This window comes from Solanum stenotomum, chromosome 10, assembly GCF_019186545.1.
Source record: "Solanum stenotomum isolate F172 chromosome 10, ASM1918654v1, whole genome shotgun sequence".
Taxonomy (NCBI): Eukaryota; Viridiplantae; Streptophyta; class Magnoliopsida; order Solanales; family Solanaceae; genus Solanum; species Solanum stenotomum.
Window position 1 is genome coordinate 38285076 of NC_064291.1, and position 18132 is coordinate 38303207.

An 18132-nucleotide genomic window follows, 5' to 3' on the forward strand; every position below is an offset into this window, starting at 1 on the left:
CTCATTATCATGACCATTTTGATAGTTTGCTCCTCTCCTTCCTCAAGGAGTTTTATGTTTGGAATCGATTGATCTATCACGCTTCTGGCGTACCATAGACTCTGTCCTTCAAGGACTATTTATTGGAGCATTTACAACTTAATTAAAATATTGGGTCAGTAAATACATCAGACAAATTATTTGCAACATTTTGCAAATGAATTATCACTTGAACTTCAAATTCACATTTTTTTAACGAGGATCTACATAATTCACCCCACACATAATTTTCAGCTGCTAAACATATCTCCCCCTAATGTTAGGGAATCTAACATTTACCCCCAACCTCATTTTGGGGATCCATCTTTGTGCGTGGTGAAGCAATAAAATCATATGTGCACACATTAAATTTTAGATGGAAATTATTTGGTTCCTGACCCTGAACCAATTGTGATGGGAGAACCTTGTTGGCTTGATGCATACACGTTACAACCAATTATAGCTAGACCAACCAGTATTATCAACACAATTTTATAGTTTGGAACTGTGCTCTTAATTTAACAATTTGAGCAAACAACCTTACAAAAACCAATTTGTAAGTTGATACAAAAGCACATGTGACCATACCATAGATGCATCTATTAAATCTAATAGTAAGTGGTCCACATGGCAGGTGAACGGGCCCATATTCACCTTTTTATATGTTCCAAATAATTTAAGGAGATACAATCTCAACCTTAGTTGGTACAATGATCATTGAATCATGAAAACAAGCAATACATGAGAATTCTTGAAGAATCTTTTATTTCTTCAACATATAACCACATGAATTCTCAATTCTTTTGCATCACATTTGAACCGAAATGGTCAACCGGTTATGCCAACATATATTTATTCTAGTAAACTTGTAGTTTACTTTTGCATGTGATTCCTTCATCATGCCCATATTTTTATTCAACAAACAAGAGAAAGATGGGCAACCTTTTATGTAAATATTCATAACCCGCTTTGATTGTAGTAATTTGAAGATATTTAATCTTTCAATAATTTACAGTCTCAATATAACAATTTTTCTTTTCAATTCCTCTGAAACTTAAAAAGTTTCTTTTGAGACTTACTACAACCTCAATATTATGAACTATTTCATTTTCTGGATAGTAACAAATTAGTCCTTCCGAAACTTTCAATTAATTTTGTGTAATGCCACAAATTTCACAACACCATTCTTATGGTGACCATCTCCTTCAAGGAGAAAATTATTATTATTGTCATGGTTAAAATTATTACTGTAAGACTTATTTCTTGACAACCAATGACAAATTTGTGTTGCCACACAATAACATTTATTTTGGTCATGGCCATAACCTTTATAGAAAAGAATTATTTCTTTCTTTTGTCCTCCAATAGTTTATAATAAAACATACCACAATATTTGTGTAGTACTCAAAGTATATGACCGAAATGACTATTTATGTCAAAATATAATTTTTTTTTCAATATCTCAAACCTCCCGTAGAGGTGAGATGTGGCAATTATCCAACCATACATGAACACGTCCTTATCCATATGAACACAAGTCACATTCTCTTCAAGAAATGACCATAACCATTTGTACATACTCCATAAGTTTTTATTAGTCATACTTTGACATTATCAAATTTATTTGACCCACCTCAACATCACTTTAAAAGTACTAAATATACTACCACTTTGTATTTCTTTATTTTAATGGAGGATTTAAAAAACTTTCAAATTGGGTTGCACCAACTCAATGTGCCCAATAACTTTTCATACCACTTTGATGGCCAAAACTTACCTTCACATTTGAAGGACCATCTTAAGAACCCATAATGTCCTTTCTTTTAATTACCACAATTGACCATTAACATTTTACCATCTCTTTTTCAATTTCCATGTGAACCCAAAATATTTCACACACAAAACAAAATAAATTAAAAGCTTATGTAATAACCGAAACAGTGAGTATAATCATAAATAAAATATAAAACAAATTTTACATACAAAAGAAAGTATATATAGTCATAGTTGAAAAATGCACAGTAACAATAATATTAATCATTCACCTTGTTCACAAGTAATATATAAAATAGATTCCACAATAATTTACCTTGCTCCGGAGAGAAAAATAAACACAATTATTTTACCTCCTTTTATTTATTTTGCTTCAATCCTGCAATGGTAGAACATTCGTGCTGATAACGTGTTGTAAAACTAAAGCAAAATAACACAAGAAATATAGAAGATGAAAACAATAGAAATATAGAGACAAGATATGATAGTATTTCTTATTCTTCAAAGTCTTCAAGTGTATACAATATGAATCCTTATGCCTCTATTTATAGTGTAGCATAGAGGCATACAAAAGGTTAGTCATAAACATGACATTAACATGAATATAATGGAGAGGTTATGGAAGTGAAAGATTATAAGAATAATGGTTATAAAGGTAGAAAATATGAAGGTTATAATTATCTTCATAATGGAGGAAAATATAAAGTAACTTCNACCGAAACAGTGAGTATAATCATAAATAAAATATAAAACAAATTTTACATACAAAAGAAAGTATATATAGTCATAGTTGAAAAATGCACAGTAACAATAATATTAATCATTCACCTTGTTCACAAGTAATATATAAAATAGATTCCACAATAATTTACCTTGCTCCAGAGAGAAAAATAAACACAATTATTTTACCTCCTTTTATTTATTTTGCTTCAATCCTGCAATGGTAGAACATTCGCGCTGATAACGTGTTGTAAAACTAAAGCAAAATAACACAAGAAATATAGAAGATGAAAACAATAGAAATATAGAGACAAGATATGATAGTATTTCTTATTCTTCAAAGTCTTCAAGTGTATACAATATGAATCCTTATGCCTCTATTTATAGTGTAGCATAGAGGCATACAAAAGGTTAGTCATAAACATGACATTAACATGAATATAATGGGGAGGGTTATGGAAGTGAAAGATTATAAGAATAATGGTTATAAAGGTAGAAAATATGGAGGTTATGATTATCTTCATAATGGAGGAAAATATAAAGTAACTTCTTGATTATATTATTTTATAAAATTTTTCTTATATTCACAACTTTCATGTTACATTTTACTAAAATAATAACCGAATATGCTGAAAACATGTTAAACAATAGTCATACTTTAGTCAAAAGGAGATTTTTATAATTGTCCGAATCTTCTAATAATTCAATCTACACGAAAAAAAGAAAAATATTGACCATTTACATTAATGAGCTTAACATCAACGCAACTTCTAGAAAAAAGCCATTATCAACCATTTTCACTGAACCATAGATCTTGAATTCAGAGCTACTTTGAAGAAGAAACTGAAGCTGAAACTTGGGTTGAATCAAAGATGTCTTGGCAAACATATGTTGATGAGCACTTGCTTTGTGAGATTGAAGGTAATCATCTCACTTCTGCTGCTATTGTTGGCCAGGACGGAACTGTTTGGGCTCAATCTGCCAATTTCCCTCAGGTTTTATTCTATACCCATCTCTAATTTTGCTAGATTTCATCTGGGTTCCTCTTGTTTTTTGCTCTAACTCAGATTCAAGTGGTTTCAGAATTTTGTTGATGTTTTACTTTGTAAGGTCAGAATTATGAAGTGGGAAGTCGTGGTTTTGTTGAATTGTTGTATATTTGGTGAACTTAGCATGAAAACAGATATATCCCGATGTCTATGGGAGAAGATTTTGGTGTTTTTATTATTAATTTTTTTTTGGGAGAGTCTTAAGATAGGATAAATGAAGGGTGTTAGATGATTATTTTATATTGGAATTAAATAGATCTGAATAGAACAGAATGGATAGAGAGGATTCATATAGTTTATTGATATTTGTGTACCTCAGAATTTTGGAAGCATGGTAAGGAGGAATATTGGATTATTTGGCTCTTCTAGAGCCCTTGGGTGCTTAAAACCTATAGAAGAAAATCAGTAAATTTCCCATCAGCCTATGGCTTGGTGGATATAACTACCTGGTATATGTGCGAGTGAGGGATAACAATTTATCGGTGAAATAATTGATGCGTAAGTTGCCAAACACCACCATTATCAAAGGAAATCAGGAAATGTATGGGAATTGTGACCTTCTGTGAAGACTGAGATGTAAAATTGTGTACAATATGGAGAGGAATTAACTTTGAATGAGGTAAAAAAACTTCAGGCTTTTCATTTACTCCTATTTCTATAGTTAGTAAAGCTTCTATGAGCTTTAATCTGGTTGAACCTACTGGTAAGAGCCATATCTATTTGGTGGAGCTTATTAGTGGTGTCCCCAACAAGGTGTTGAACCTATCTTCCCTTGGTTTTCCATTTTTATTTTTCTGAGAGTGCATGGTCTCATAAAGAACATGTCGAATAATTAGAAAAAATGGTGAGAACTTTACCTGTCTGAAAGGTTAATTTAGAAGATGCGAGTATGTGGCCCAAAGAAGAGTTAGAAGATCGATGTGAAAGAGAATAGCAAGTCAAAGGGAACAAAATGTAAAGGTAGAACTCGAGAACTATTTCTCTCCAGTTAAACTTTTATTGTGAGGGCCAGTCTGATTCGAAAACCTCCAGTTCTTAACAGATTTCCCCCTTTTCTTTTGGCTCGGAACAATGGGGATCTCAGAAAGGGGATATAATTTCTGATTAATTGTGATGAAGTTTTAGGTTACAGCTATAGCAGCTTAGCTAAATAGTTAGAAACTTTGCATTCATGATGATTGCTGTTCTCGATTTGTTTTATGCTAGTGTGAAGATTACATATTATAAATGTGGTTATTTTAAATGGTAAATTAAGTGCTTCTAATGTAGAAAATTTAAATTGTGTTTTCCTCTGTTTTTCCCTATTTCCTTTCATAGTTGTTATCTCCTCTTCATTTTACTAAACTGCCTGCCTGAGGTCAGTCGTAGAAGTCCAAATATGGGTTTGTCCGAATCCAGTGACTTTCACAAACAATATATTTCTTTTAAGAAATTCATTAAATATGTACAAATATCAAAATTAATTACCCAATTATCTTCATTCTAAAACCGATAAAGTTGAAATCCTAGCAGTAGAGCCACCTCCCTCTGTGCCCACCACCATTTCCCTTGGGAAGCATGGTGAGTAATGAGGGGATGGGTGGAAGAGGCTAATTTTTCTTTTTCAGAGACACATGATCATTTGTTGTTTTTAAATTGTCTATTATTGAATTATTTGTTGAACTTTGATACATGTTTTATGGCAGTTCAAGCCCGAAGAAATAACAGGCATCATGAATGACTTTGCGGAACCTGGAACACTTGCTCCAACTGGTTTGTATCTTGGGGGAACAAAATACATGGTGATTCAAGGAGAGCCAGGAGCTGTGATCCGAGGGAAGAAGGTACATGATCGTTGTTTTTTTTCAAAAAAAGGTTTTAATGCTTTAACTCACTTGGGCTTTGTTGAGTTGCTGGAACGACCTGTTGGGGTTGGACAAATCTTTATCCCTTCTCCCATTTGATGATACAAGCTTACATAAGAACTTCCCTTGAATGTTAAAATAATTAATCATCCTCCCAAGTATCTTTTGGTCACAGTAATGAACTAAATGATATCCTTTGGAAATGGGGAGCTTGAGGGCCTTTGGTTTCTGTTTTAATGTTCATTATTCAAAGGGAGTGTTTGTTTACCAACAAATTAATTTGTTCTCTGTAATGTGAGTGGTGACTCAGTCTGGATGTGGTTGTTATTTTCAGGGTCCAGGTGGTATCACCATTAAGAAGACCAACCAGGCTTTGATCATTGGAATATATGATGAGCCGATGACTCCTGGACAGTGCAATATGATTGTTGAAAGGTTGGGTGACTATCTTGTTGAACAAGGTCTCTAGGCATATTGGTAAGTTGACTCCAAATTTCTGCCATTGGCATGGGTAGGCTTTGTCTCTTTAATTCCACACTTAAATTATAATGAGTTGAATATTTTTGCAGTGTATTAGTGTCATCCTTACATAGTTGTGGCCGTTAACAAGTGATCATCATGTGTGCTGTTTACTGAGGAGAAGTGTTTGTAATCATCAACTGCTCTATCATTGTATTTCTTTGTTCTATGTTTTTAGTGATCTAAGATTTTGCCATTGAGCACTTGGTTGGTTATATATAATGGATTTGGATTTTTGATCTGTTGTCATTTTGCTTGGTCGTGGTGTCTGGGATCTCGATTCTTCAGTAAAAATGAGCGGATTTTGAGTTTCTTTTAACCTTTTATTGTAAGTCAGTTTTGCAGCGTGAAGGGTGAAATTAATTTATTAACAGCAGCCACATTCAGCTCAATTATTATTCAAATGAGTACAAGATGAACGGAGAAGTTTGTAATCATCAAGTGCTCAGTCTTTTTCACAAGGGTGTGTGTGCCCATAGATTGATGGACAGGCAGACACACCATTCAAACTCTCAATGATATGGACTATAGGTAATTGAAATGATTACCTACCTCTTATAATAACAATTATCGTTTCATCATTCAAATATATAGCTCCCTTCAAGGTCTTCTATTGGTTGGTTCAAGGTGAGACAGACTGCTTTGATAGGGTTAGACTTGGCCATGAAAAAAATTAGTCTAGTACGTTGACGGTTGAGACCTGCTCAAAGTCTACATAATAAATCTTAAGAGACTGACGTTTAAGGTTGATGATTAAGTTTTCTTGAAAGTTTCACTCATGAGGGGGTGATCCGATTTGGTAAATTTGAAAAACTTAGTCCTTGATATTATAACACCTACAAATGAATACGCATCACTAAGCATACAAAAATTAGCCTGAAATTTTCAGTCCTAGGTATATGAGGTCAAGAAAACACGTCTTAATCTATTTTTTTGGGTACGTTTACTAACAATTTGAATATTTACTAAAGTGAATTGAACACAATAACGTGTAATAAATATTGATCTGAATGATTTAGTATGTTTGCAAGCATGTCAGGAAGCTCTAGCCTCAACTTCGAGACGTATACTCGTATGGATATATTAAGCAAACATTCAAATCAAAATCGAAGTAAACTTGAAACTCGAGAAAATAGTATGTTGTTGTTATATTGTCATTATATTATTTGAAATCAGAATGTCTCAAAAAATGAATAAAGTAAACTATTAATAGGTTATTGTAACCAATAAAAAAATTCCACCATTATCCTAGTACGAAAGTAAACGGTTTTGTATGTGGATATACCATCAAATATTTATGTCATGCTCAAATGGCCAAACACATATGCAGATCTTTAAATTTGTCTTTAAATTTCATTTTGGCACTTCAACTCAATCTTGTTCCATTTTAATTCTTCAACTCTTAACTTTATGTTCTATTTAGGCACTTCTAAGTGATGTGGCAGAGAATGTGTGCATCACATTTTCTCTAAGAGAGTAAAAGACCAAAAAAAAGTATTTTTTTTTAAATAATAAAAGATTAACCTTTCAACTATATTTTTTTTTTATGTACCATTTAAACACAAAATATTTATTTTATGATTTCTTTATTTCTATATATGCTCTTCAACTGCAATTTTGTATTTTAAAAATCGTCGTTCATCCGTTAGTTATTGTAAAAAATTAAAATTGACNTTTAAATTTCATTTTGGCACTTCAACTCAATCTTGTTCCATTTTAATTCTTCAACTCTTAACTTTATGTTCTATTTAGGCACACTTCTAAGTGATGTGGCAGAATGTGTGCATCACATTTTCTCTAAGAGAGTAAAAGACCAAAAAAAAGTATTTTTTTTTAAATAATAAAAGATTAACCTTTCAACTATATTTTTTTTTATGTATCATTTAAACACAAAATATTAATTTTATGATTTCTTTATTTCTATATATGCTCTTCAACTGCAATTTTGTTATTGTAAAAAATTAAAATTGACGGATGATCATTGATTTTTTTTAAAAAAAGTAACAATTTCTTTTTGAGAGTTTTCCTGTATTTTTGCGTGAAAAATAACCGACAAAGTGCATCGATTTTCTTTCTTAAGAAAATCAATGACAGCCTAATGAAGTCTATCGAGTTTCAACATTTTTTATAGTCTTATTAATTAGCAATGAACATGAGTTTTCTTTTACTTGTATTTAGTTGAGTGAAAAATTAGAAAGATGGTATTTGAGTTAGTCCAAATAAACTAGATATGAAAAAAAAAATATGTGGTGTTACTTAATTTAATTAATTGTTTTAAAAAGAAAACCAACACACTTTCGTCGATTATTTTTTCACAAAATAATGTACAAAAACTCTATAAAAAATATTTTTTAAAAAAATTGATGTTCATCCATTATTTTATTTTATTTAAAAAAAAGATATGACGTTGATTTTTAAAATGAAAAAGTGGAAATTAAGAACATAAATTTAAAAAAATGAAGAAATCATAAATTTAATATTTTCTATTTAAATGGTCTATATGAAATAGAGGTGAATGATTAAAATGGAACAAGACTAAGTTAGCATGTCAAAATGAAAAATGGAGGAAAGTTAGAGGAGTTGTGTATGTGTTTTTAGTTGGCTTTTGTGATATGCCATGGAGTGTGAAGTATACACATCCGACTTTATTGATTCTTTGGAAAAAAGTGTCTAAATAGAATATAAAAATTGGAGTGGAACAAGGTTGAGTTGCAGTGCCAAAATGAAATTTAAGTACAAGTTTAAGGGTCTGCATATGTATTTGACCGCTCAAATCTATACGAGTTTGTCTCGGCAAATGTACCATTGCCACCGTGTCTTTTGTCATTTCTTCCATGTCATCAAGGGCATAAACGCTTTCCCCTATACCTTTTCCGAAGGCTACATTCCTAAAAGGATTATTTTCTTGAGTCTTTGTATATTCTTCGGACATCGTCTCCATGCATCCATCTCTTACTAAACCATGACATAAGCAAGTTTTCTTTAAGAGCAAATTCATTAGCGACTCTTTAAAGTTGGTACTAAATTTTATTTAGATATCTTAATTGGATGATATTTATTTTGGACACCTTATATATGGTCCTGCTATGTCATTTTGACATTTATTTGACAATAAGCAAAAAGCTGAAGGAGAATGTAATACACTCGTTGATGATGTGACAAACAACCAATTAAATGATTACATGTGTAATTTTAAGTTAAAANNAGTTGGTACTAAATTTTATTTAGATATTTTAATTGGATGATATTTACTTTGGACACCTTATATATGGTCCTGCTATGTCATTTTGACATTTATTTGACAATAAGCAAAAAGCTGAAGGAGAATGTAATACACTCGTTGATGATGTGACAAACAACCAATTAAATGATTACATGTGTAATTTTAAGTTAAAAAATATTTTAAAATTTATTTAGTAAATAAAATAAAAATATTATTCTAAAAAAATTAATTTAAACCTCCTCTCTCCCCGAAGGTAGTTGTCTTCTCTACTACACCCAAAAAAATTTTAACAACTTTTTAAATTGTTTCAGATCTTCTTTTTTTTTAGTGTTGTTTTGTGGGAAAAAAAGAGGGTGAGGAAGAAAGAAAGAGAATAAATATGAAATATGAGTGTTGGTATCCATTTTTCCGGTAAAAAAGGTGAAGGGGGATGATTGTAGATTTAGAAAAGTAATACAATGAAGAAGAAAAAAAATTGACTTGAAAATAGATTTGAATAAAAAATTCGACCTCCATTGAAGGAGTTTAAGCTTCAAAAAATGGTGGGAGGTGGTAGCTTGAAAAATGGAGAAGAAGAAGATAAAATAAAATTTAAAAATAGCTAAATTGAGTCTTTCACGCTCTATTGTTGAGTGTATCACACTCACCTTAACATGTCAACAAAAAGTGTTAAAATGACACAACAGGATATTACATGAGGTATCTAAAATGAACATCACTCAGTTGAGATGTGTAAGTGAAGCTTAGTGACAAGGGGGCCACATATGAGTTTGACCCTTCTTTAATACATCTTTTATATTTGTGACTAGGGGTGTACATAGGTTGGTTTAGTTTGGTTTTTCATTAAAAAAAACCTAAATCAATCATGTCGATTTATTAAATCTAAAAACCAAATCAAACCACACAAAGTCAATTTTTTTGGTTTTGGTTTTAGTCGGTTCTTTCGATTTTCGGTTTTTTACAACTATACGATGTTTGAAAAAGAGATCAAATATATTTTCACTTATCTGTGTGATAAACTAAACTTAAGAAATGTTAAATGAATAGAAATTTTCGTAAACACGATAAAATTCACATAAGTACATTTTGTTTTTGAAATATCAACGTTCTTAATAAGATTAAAGGATACAGTCAAACTAAATACAAAACGAAATATTTACAAAGTAAATTGTTAACAATGAATTTGAAAATTATAACAATATAATTATAACTTCGGATCTTAATACAAAATAAAATATTTACAAATTTTACAAATCCCAAATTTGAAATACAATATATAAACATTGAAAACTATAAACTAACTAAAAATATATTAACAAAGTAGATTATAAATAATATTTTTTATCTATAAATAAAATAAAATTATATATATAATATTTACAAAATCTTACAAGCCCAAATTTGAAATAAAATATATAAACATTGAAAACTATAAACTAACTAAAAATATATTAACAAAGTAGATTATAAATAATATTTTTTATCTATAAATAAAATAAATTATATATATATTATGTCGGTTTGGTTTGGGCTCGATTTGACTTTTTTTCTTTTAATACGAAACCAAACCAAGAGTGATTGTTTTTTTTTCAACCGTCAAACCAACCAAACTAAACCACTAATCGATTTTTTTTTCGATTTGATTTGGTTCGACGGTTCGGTTTGACTTGTACACCCCTATTTGTGACCATTAATTTAAACGACCAATATTTAACATATTTTTATTTATTTTATTGTTATTATCTTTATTAAATATATTATTTCCTTTATATGTGTATTTATAAATTTAATGAATAATTTGATAAATTCAATTTTTCACTTGGTAGGTTCTCACTTTTCAAATAAGTACAATTCTGTCCTTTTTTTTTTTTTTTTAATAGATAGATGGTGAATAAACAGTCAAATCTTTCTCTTTTCCTTTTCTTATCTTATAATCTAACTAATTTTCTTTTTTCGTTTATTTCAAAGGGATATCACCAATCCCTGTCTCACTTAGCACCTATAGTTTTGTGGCGAAGCAGCAATGTTCGCCAACCCTAGCTTCCATGGCCGACCTCTACAGTTCCTACCAACAGTTCGCAATGAACTATGCAAGTCCTACGCTTTCCCTCTACAGCTTCACAGCACAACCTATCAGTTTTTTGCTTCCTCAACACTGGAAAACAGGAGGAACAGAAGCCGAAGACGAAATTCTACGCAATTCTCCTTAAGAGCTTCAGTTGACCCTCAGGAAGTGTCTGTTTTACCTCCCGATAGTGCAGGAGTTCCAGGTTCCCCTTCCCCTTTCTCTGTTCGAATTCCTGTTGGCGATAGACATATAACGGTTGAGACAGGTCTTATAGGAAGGCAAGCTAGTGGGGCTGTTACAATTAGAGATGGAGAAACTATTATCTATACAACTGTTTGTTTAGCTGATGTACCAAGTGAACCTGCTGATTTTTTCCCACTTTCTGTACATTATCAAGAACGTTTCTCTGCAGCTGGTAGGACTAGTGGGGGATTTTTTAAAAGGGAAGGGAGGACGAAAGATCATGAGGTTCTTATTTGTAGATTGATAGATAGGCCTTTACGTCCAACCATGCCTAAGGGGTTTTATTATGAAACTCAACTGCTTTCTTGGGTATTAAGTTATGATGGTGTGCATCCACCAGATGCATTGTCAGTTACTGCTGCTGGAATTGCTATGGCTTTGTCACAAGTACCGAATTCACAAGTTATTGCTGGAGTTCGAATTGGTCTTATTGGTGATAAGTTCATCCTGAATCCAACCATTAAGGAAATGGAAAACTCCACGTTGGATTTGTTACTAGCAGGGACCAAAGATGCAATATTGATGATTGAGGGGTACTGTGATTTTCTTCCCGAGGATAAGTTGCTTGAAGCCGTAGAAGTTGGGCAGGATGCTGTGCGGGGTATCTGCAAGGAGGTGGAGGCTTTAGTGCAGAAATGCGGAAAGCCCAAAATGTTTGATGCAATCAGATTACCTCCTAAGGAGCTGTATAAGCTAGTCGAAGAAATTGCTGGCAGTGAATTAGTGGAAGTTCTACAAATCAAAAACAAGATTCCAAGAAGAAAGGCGTTATCATCATTGGAAGAAAATGTAATAAGCATATTGTCTGAGAAAGGTTATATCAGTACGATGGAAGCTTTTGTATCAACTGAGACGATACCTGATTTGCTAGAGGAGGAGGATGAAGATGAAGAAGTGGTGGTTGATGGTGAAGTTGATGAGGGTGATATTCACATAAAGCCAGTTGCAAGAAAATCTGTGCCATTGCTGTTCTCTGAGGTTGATGTGAAGCTGGTATTTAAGGAAGTTACTTCCAAATTTTTGCGGAAACAGATTGTGGACAAGGGTAAGAGAAGTGATGGAAGGAGCCCTCAGGAGATACGATTGATTGATGCACGTTGTGGACTGCTTCCTAGGGCACATGGGAGTGCTCTCTTCACTCGAGGTGAAACACAGTCATTGGCGGTGGTAACACTTGGAGATAAGCAAATGGCACAGAAGATAGACAACCTTGTGGATGAAGATGAATACAAGAGATTTTATCTTCAGTACTCATTTCCACCCTCGTGCGTTGGTGAAGTTGGGAGGGTAGGGGCCCCATCTAGAAGAGAAGTTGGTCATGGAACGCTGGCAGAGAGAGCACTACAACCAATACTGCCCCCTGAAGATGACTTCCCTTACACTGTTCGTGTTGAGAGTACCATCACTGAAAGCAATGGCTCATCGAGTATGGCGTCTGTATGCGGTGGGTGCTTAGCTTTGCAAGATGCCGGTGTTCCTGTTAAGTGTTCTATTGCAGGTATTGCAATGGGTATGGTTCTGGACACAAAGGAATTTGGTGGAGATGGAACTCCACTCATCCTTTCAGACATATTGGGTTCTGAAGATGCATCAGGAGATATGGATTTCAAGGTTGCTGGAAATGATGTTGGTATTACAGCATTTCAGATGGACATAAAGGTTGGAGGAATTACACTGCCAATCATGAAACAAGCTCTCTTACAAGCTAAAGATGGTCGAAAGCACATTCTTGCTGAGATGTCAAAATGCTCACCACCCCCTTCAAGAGAGCTGTCAAAATATGCTCCGCTCATCCATGTTATGAAGGTTAAACCAGAAAAAATAAACCTTATAATTGGCGCCGGTGGAAAGAAGGTGAAGAGCATTATTGAGGAAACTGGTGTTGAAGCTATTGAAACACAAGATGATGGTGTGGTGAAAATAACTGCAAAGGATTTGTTAAGCCTGGAAAAGTCCAAAGCCATCATAAGTAATCTAACAATGGTTCCAACTGTTGGTGACATTTATAAGAATTGTGAAATTAAATCTGTTGCGCCTTATGGTGTTTTTGTGGAGATCGTGCCTGGACGAGAGGGATTATGCCATATCAGTGAGCTGAGTGCAAATTGGCTAGCCAAGGCTGAAGATGCTTTCAAAGTTGGAGACCGCCTGGATGTCAAGCTCATAGAGATCAATGACAAGGGGCAACTTCGCTTAAGCCGACGTGCATTACTTCCAGATGGCGAGACCGAGAAACAAAGTACAAAGCCACGCAGTGCTAGCCTTTCAAATGACAATGTAGTTTCACCGAAAACTTCAGACAAGGGTAAACCAAAGAAAGCTGCTACTGTCTCAAAGGAGAGTGAGAATCCTCTGAAGGAGAAAACAGTTCCCGTCAACGTATCAAGCCCAGCGAAAGAAGCAGCCAACAGATCAGTAAGTCCATAAAAAGATGGACCAGACAAGCCCCAATCAAACATAAGTGGCGGCAACATCGGTCAATGGAGAGTCAGAAGTTGTATAAGAAAGCTATAATGAGGGAGTAATTTAGTCTCATTTTGAAAATGTGGCAGGTGACTGTCCTCTCAGTTGGATATAAAAGAGGATATAGGGTTGGGAAGAATTGAGTTATTGGATGGGCTGAAATTCAGATAGTTCTTTTTTTGTCAAATTGAGAGAGGGGTTATGATTCAAGCTGACATGAGAGTTAGCAGGTTGATTCTGATGTGTTCAACAGCGGAAAAAATGTAAATGCAGTAATTTTCTTGGTGATATATGCATCCCATGATCAAGATGCATTTTTCTGAAAGAAAGACCAGTACGATCAGCTTGCTTATACATCCATGAAGCTTTTTTCATCTCTGCTGTAACCATTCAGAATATGATTGAAGTTAGTAATTGCAAGCTGTTTTTTACTCTTTCCTTTCATGGTTATTGTCTCTTATCTTCATTTTACTAAACTGCCTGCCCATGGGCAGATGTAGAAGCCCAGATACGGGTTTTAATGCTTTAGTTCACTTGAGCCTTGTTGAGATGCTGGAACGACCTGTTGGGGTTGGACAATTCTTTATCCCTTTTCCCATCTGATACTAGCTTACATAAGAACTTCCCTTGAATGTTAAAGTAATTAATTATTTTCCAAGTATCTTTTGGCCACGGAGCAATGATTACTAGATATTTGTCTAGTTCCTTTCAGAATGGAGACCTTAAGGACCTTTGGTGTTATTAACCTAGCCATGGTGGAAGAACCATGTGTGAGTATGTCGAATTACATTTGGGACCCTGGAAAGATGCCTACATATAGAAGAGAGAAATAATCTATGAGGACTCATGTAAAGACATGTTATTTTCTTTTCATTAGCTATTTTGTAATAGCAGTCTGGAATCTCCCTTTTCTAGTTTCCTTTTGTTCTTTGGTTACTAAATTGATGAACAATTTGATTGTGAGTTCCTTTTATTGATCAATACAACTTACTTTGTTATATTGGTTTCTGTTTGCTAATCTGAGCAATACCCCTACCTTTGTGCATTTGAATCAACTTCCATAGTTGGAAATTTAGACGCAGAACAACTGTTCGATGAAATGCGACAGACAGAGGATTCACCATTTAATTCAGATAATGAGGTACTTGTGTCTACAGAAGGATATGCAGCACTATCGAAGCCCACCTGTTCAATGAATGTTCCCAACAAACCAACCACAAAGTGCTCGTCAATGAGCGTTCTGATGCAATAGTTTTTAGCTCAGAGAGTCACTCTGCTCTAGAAGATGAAAAATCAGAGGATGTGTGCGACCTTCAAGATGAATTTGTAGGTTCAATGAGTGCAGTTCAAGAAATTTTGGTTGTTAAAGACTAAGAATTTGTTCTAGACAATTTTGCACCAATCTTAGCGAATGTTCAGTTAACTGTCCCTGTTTCTACAATTGGGAGTCTATCCAAATGCGCATCCGATTCTATTAGCCATAGCTCATGCTTATGCACTAGTTTCAACGCTTCTGCTCCATCATTTGGCACTGTACAACACAACACATATGAACTCTCAGGTGAGAAGCTTCCTATTGGTCTACTACTTGATACCTCATGTTGCTATTAAAACAGATATACATGAATATTTTTTAATTATCTCACAGTTATCTGCTTGTACAGCTGGGATTAGTTGTTGCATCACTTTAGGACTCATTGTTGTATCAACTCCTATATATTCTTCATTAGTGTATAAATAAAGTACAGTTCTCCTCCTCGTCTATCTAGTCTGTAAGTTGTTTTAGCTATCATATGAGGATGTGCCCAGATCTCCATTTTGAGCTTGAACCAATACTAGGTATTTTACCATTTGATAGTGTTGTGGATGCGTGGGTTGATACTGGGCAGGACTTTATGGATGATTCAGGTGGATTTAAAATGGGTGTTGAAGGCAGTGAACTGCTTCTGCACCTTACGAGCTACTGGGATGGTTTTCCAAACTTTCCCTTATGTATTCTTTTGTTGGTGCAATGCGGGTGGAGTTTATATTGCCTGATAATCTTCTTGCCCCTTGGTGTGGTATTCAAAGGCAACACACTTCTTGGCACACTCATATTTTTGTCAAATATGACCCTTCCTCGCGCTAATTGGAACTTTATTTCTACGTCTCAAGTAAAGGATCATATTGGTAATTTCTTTAATTTTTCCTTCCTCACTCTACAGATGACAATTGATGTTTTTGGTTCATTTCTTATCACAAACACTAGTGGTAATACTGCATCATTTCTGGTTCATTTTGATGACCGTGCATTCCTAAAGGAGTTGGCAGGTTCATGACAATGGTTCAATTTTCAGTCCTGTGGTTCGTGCGCTCTCCGAGTTGGCTATGGTCACTAAGTTTACAACTGAATTAGCAAATATTGTTGGTCTATGGATGGTTCTTCCGTACCACACTCTTGATATTGTTTCTAGTGTATTCATCTATGTGTATAAACTTATTCTGGTATTGCCACAGGATCACAATACTTATACCTAGTGAGGGAGCTAGTGTACTTGGAGTGACAATTAGTTGAAGCCAAGAATGCTCTCACCATGGTCCTGTTCCTCATTGAATACATGGGTCATATTGTTAATGTCTGTCTAGATGTTTTTTATACCACAAAAGATGTGTTCAATTCAATGCAGTCTCGTGATATTCTTGCTCCAGGTTACAGTTTATGGGTGAAGTTCCTGTATTGCCTGAACTTCTGCGGCATGTACATGGTCTTGAAGAGGATGCACGACTGTACGTGGATAGGGAAGTGATGGTTATTCTACTTTACTGATGCATATGTCCTTTTTGGTTCCTCTCTTAAGACTTCCTACTTTGTCTTGTATTAGTCAAAGGCTTGATTATTCCCTTTTACTGAGTGTTACCCTTTCGAGTCTTGTATGGTGGGAAATCTTGTGCTTTTCGCTCACAAATCTTTCCATCTTCACCTTCGTTATCATGATCTTGTTACTGCACTTTGGTCTTTTTTTCTCCTGTCATGATGACAAAGTTGTGGTTGCTAACCTTTTACAAAGTTTTGCTCATCAACGAAGTTGACAGAAGCTTTGGGGCCATTGCATAGCTTGCTTTTGGCATTGCCGACTGGTCCATCATGGCTGGTCAATTGAAGGAGGTTATGGCTGTGATCTGCATTTTTATTGCAGGATTTTGTGGGACTTATGTGACATTGCCGCAGCTCAACGGGCCCTTTTCCTTTTGGGATGGTGCATATTTGTACAAAATGGCAGCTCCAATAGTAAAGGGTGCTACTACTACTATGCAAGATGGTCTTTATGGATATTTACCATGTCTTGGATCTATGTTTTCTACAGAAATTACTTCCAATATAGCCACAATGGTCACAGTACCTTTTCTGTGTCTTGCTATCATCAATATGATGTATATAAAGGGAACACTGGTCGTCTGCAAATTGCTTCTGGACAGCAGTGTATTTGAACCCAAAAGTCTAGGGTGCATATATTCATAGAATTGCTGCTTACATTCTATATGGATTCCTGGGGTTTGGATGTTGTATCGTTGGCCAAGAAGTTGCAACTATGTTATGCCTATAGAACATCGTGAAGTTCAAGTTGCTGTCTCTGATTCCATAATGTTGAGCAAGAGTTTGATTGTCCTTTTAAAGAGTTATTGTTGTATTTATAGAAAAAAGTATTTTTAAACCAATAGATGCATTTTTGAACCATTTTTAATAGGTTAAGGGCATTTTTAAGCCTTTTCCATATTTATTAGTATAAGTTTTGAATTTAAAGGGGGCTTATTAATAACATTCGAATGGGTGGATAAGGGATTCAAACCTATAATCATTCCGTAGAACAAACCCATTTTTTGCTAATGCCTAAATTAAGATAATATTAGTGCATCGGAATTCTTCAAATTCTGAGTTCGCCTCTCTGGCTACAACCGTAGCACTTTATGTGCACTACCCACCGTGTAATAATCTGCAAACAACATAAGGGATATAAATCGCACTAGTCAAACCATATGTGACGGATCTACTCATAAATTTAATTTTAAAATATATATTTTAGTATTTATGAAACAATCTATAGCAATACAAACATCTATTACTTATTTTAAATTATAAATACTCAAAAAAAATTCTCTTAAATTTGGTGATAATCTAAACCAACTCATGTAAAATGGGAGGAAAAAATAAATTAGAGTAGTCACTCACTCCAA

The 18132-nt window shown here is 34.1% G+C and overlaps 2 protein-coding genes across 2 annotated transcripts; both read left to right on the forward strand.

Moving 5' to 3' along the window:
• The first annotated feature begins 3258 nt into the window (after window positions 1-3258).
• On the forward strand, window positions 3259-6162 carry LOC125841713 (profilin-2). The gene is made up of 4 exons (XM_049520884.1): window positions 3259-3506; window positions 5246-5383; window positions 5739-5881; window positions 5974-6162. Exons 1-3 carry the CDS (start codon window positions 3384-3386, stop codon window positions 5871-5873), a joined length of 396 nt encoding a protein of 131 aa, XP_049376841.1. The 5' UTR covers window positions 3259-3383; the 3' UTR covers window positions 5874-5881; window positions 5974-6162.
• A 4932-nt stretch (window positions 6163-11094) lies between these two features.
• LOC125841704 (probable polyribonucleotide nucleotidyltransferase 1, chloroplastic) lies at window positions 11095-14357 on the forward strand. Its single transcript, XM_049520868.1, has one exon. The coding sequence runs from the start codon at window positions 11170-11172 to the stop codon at window positions 13882-13884; it is 2715 nt and encodes a 904-aa protein (XP_049376825.1). The 5' UTR covers window positions 11095-11169; the 3' UTR covers window positions 13885-14357.
• Window positions 14358-18132: the final 3775 nt, after the last annotated feature.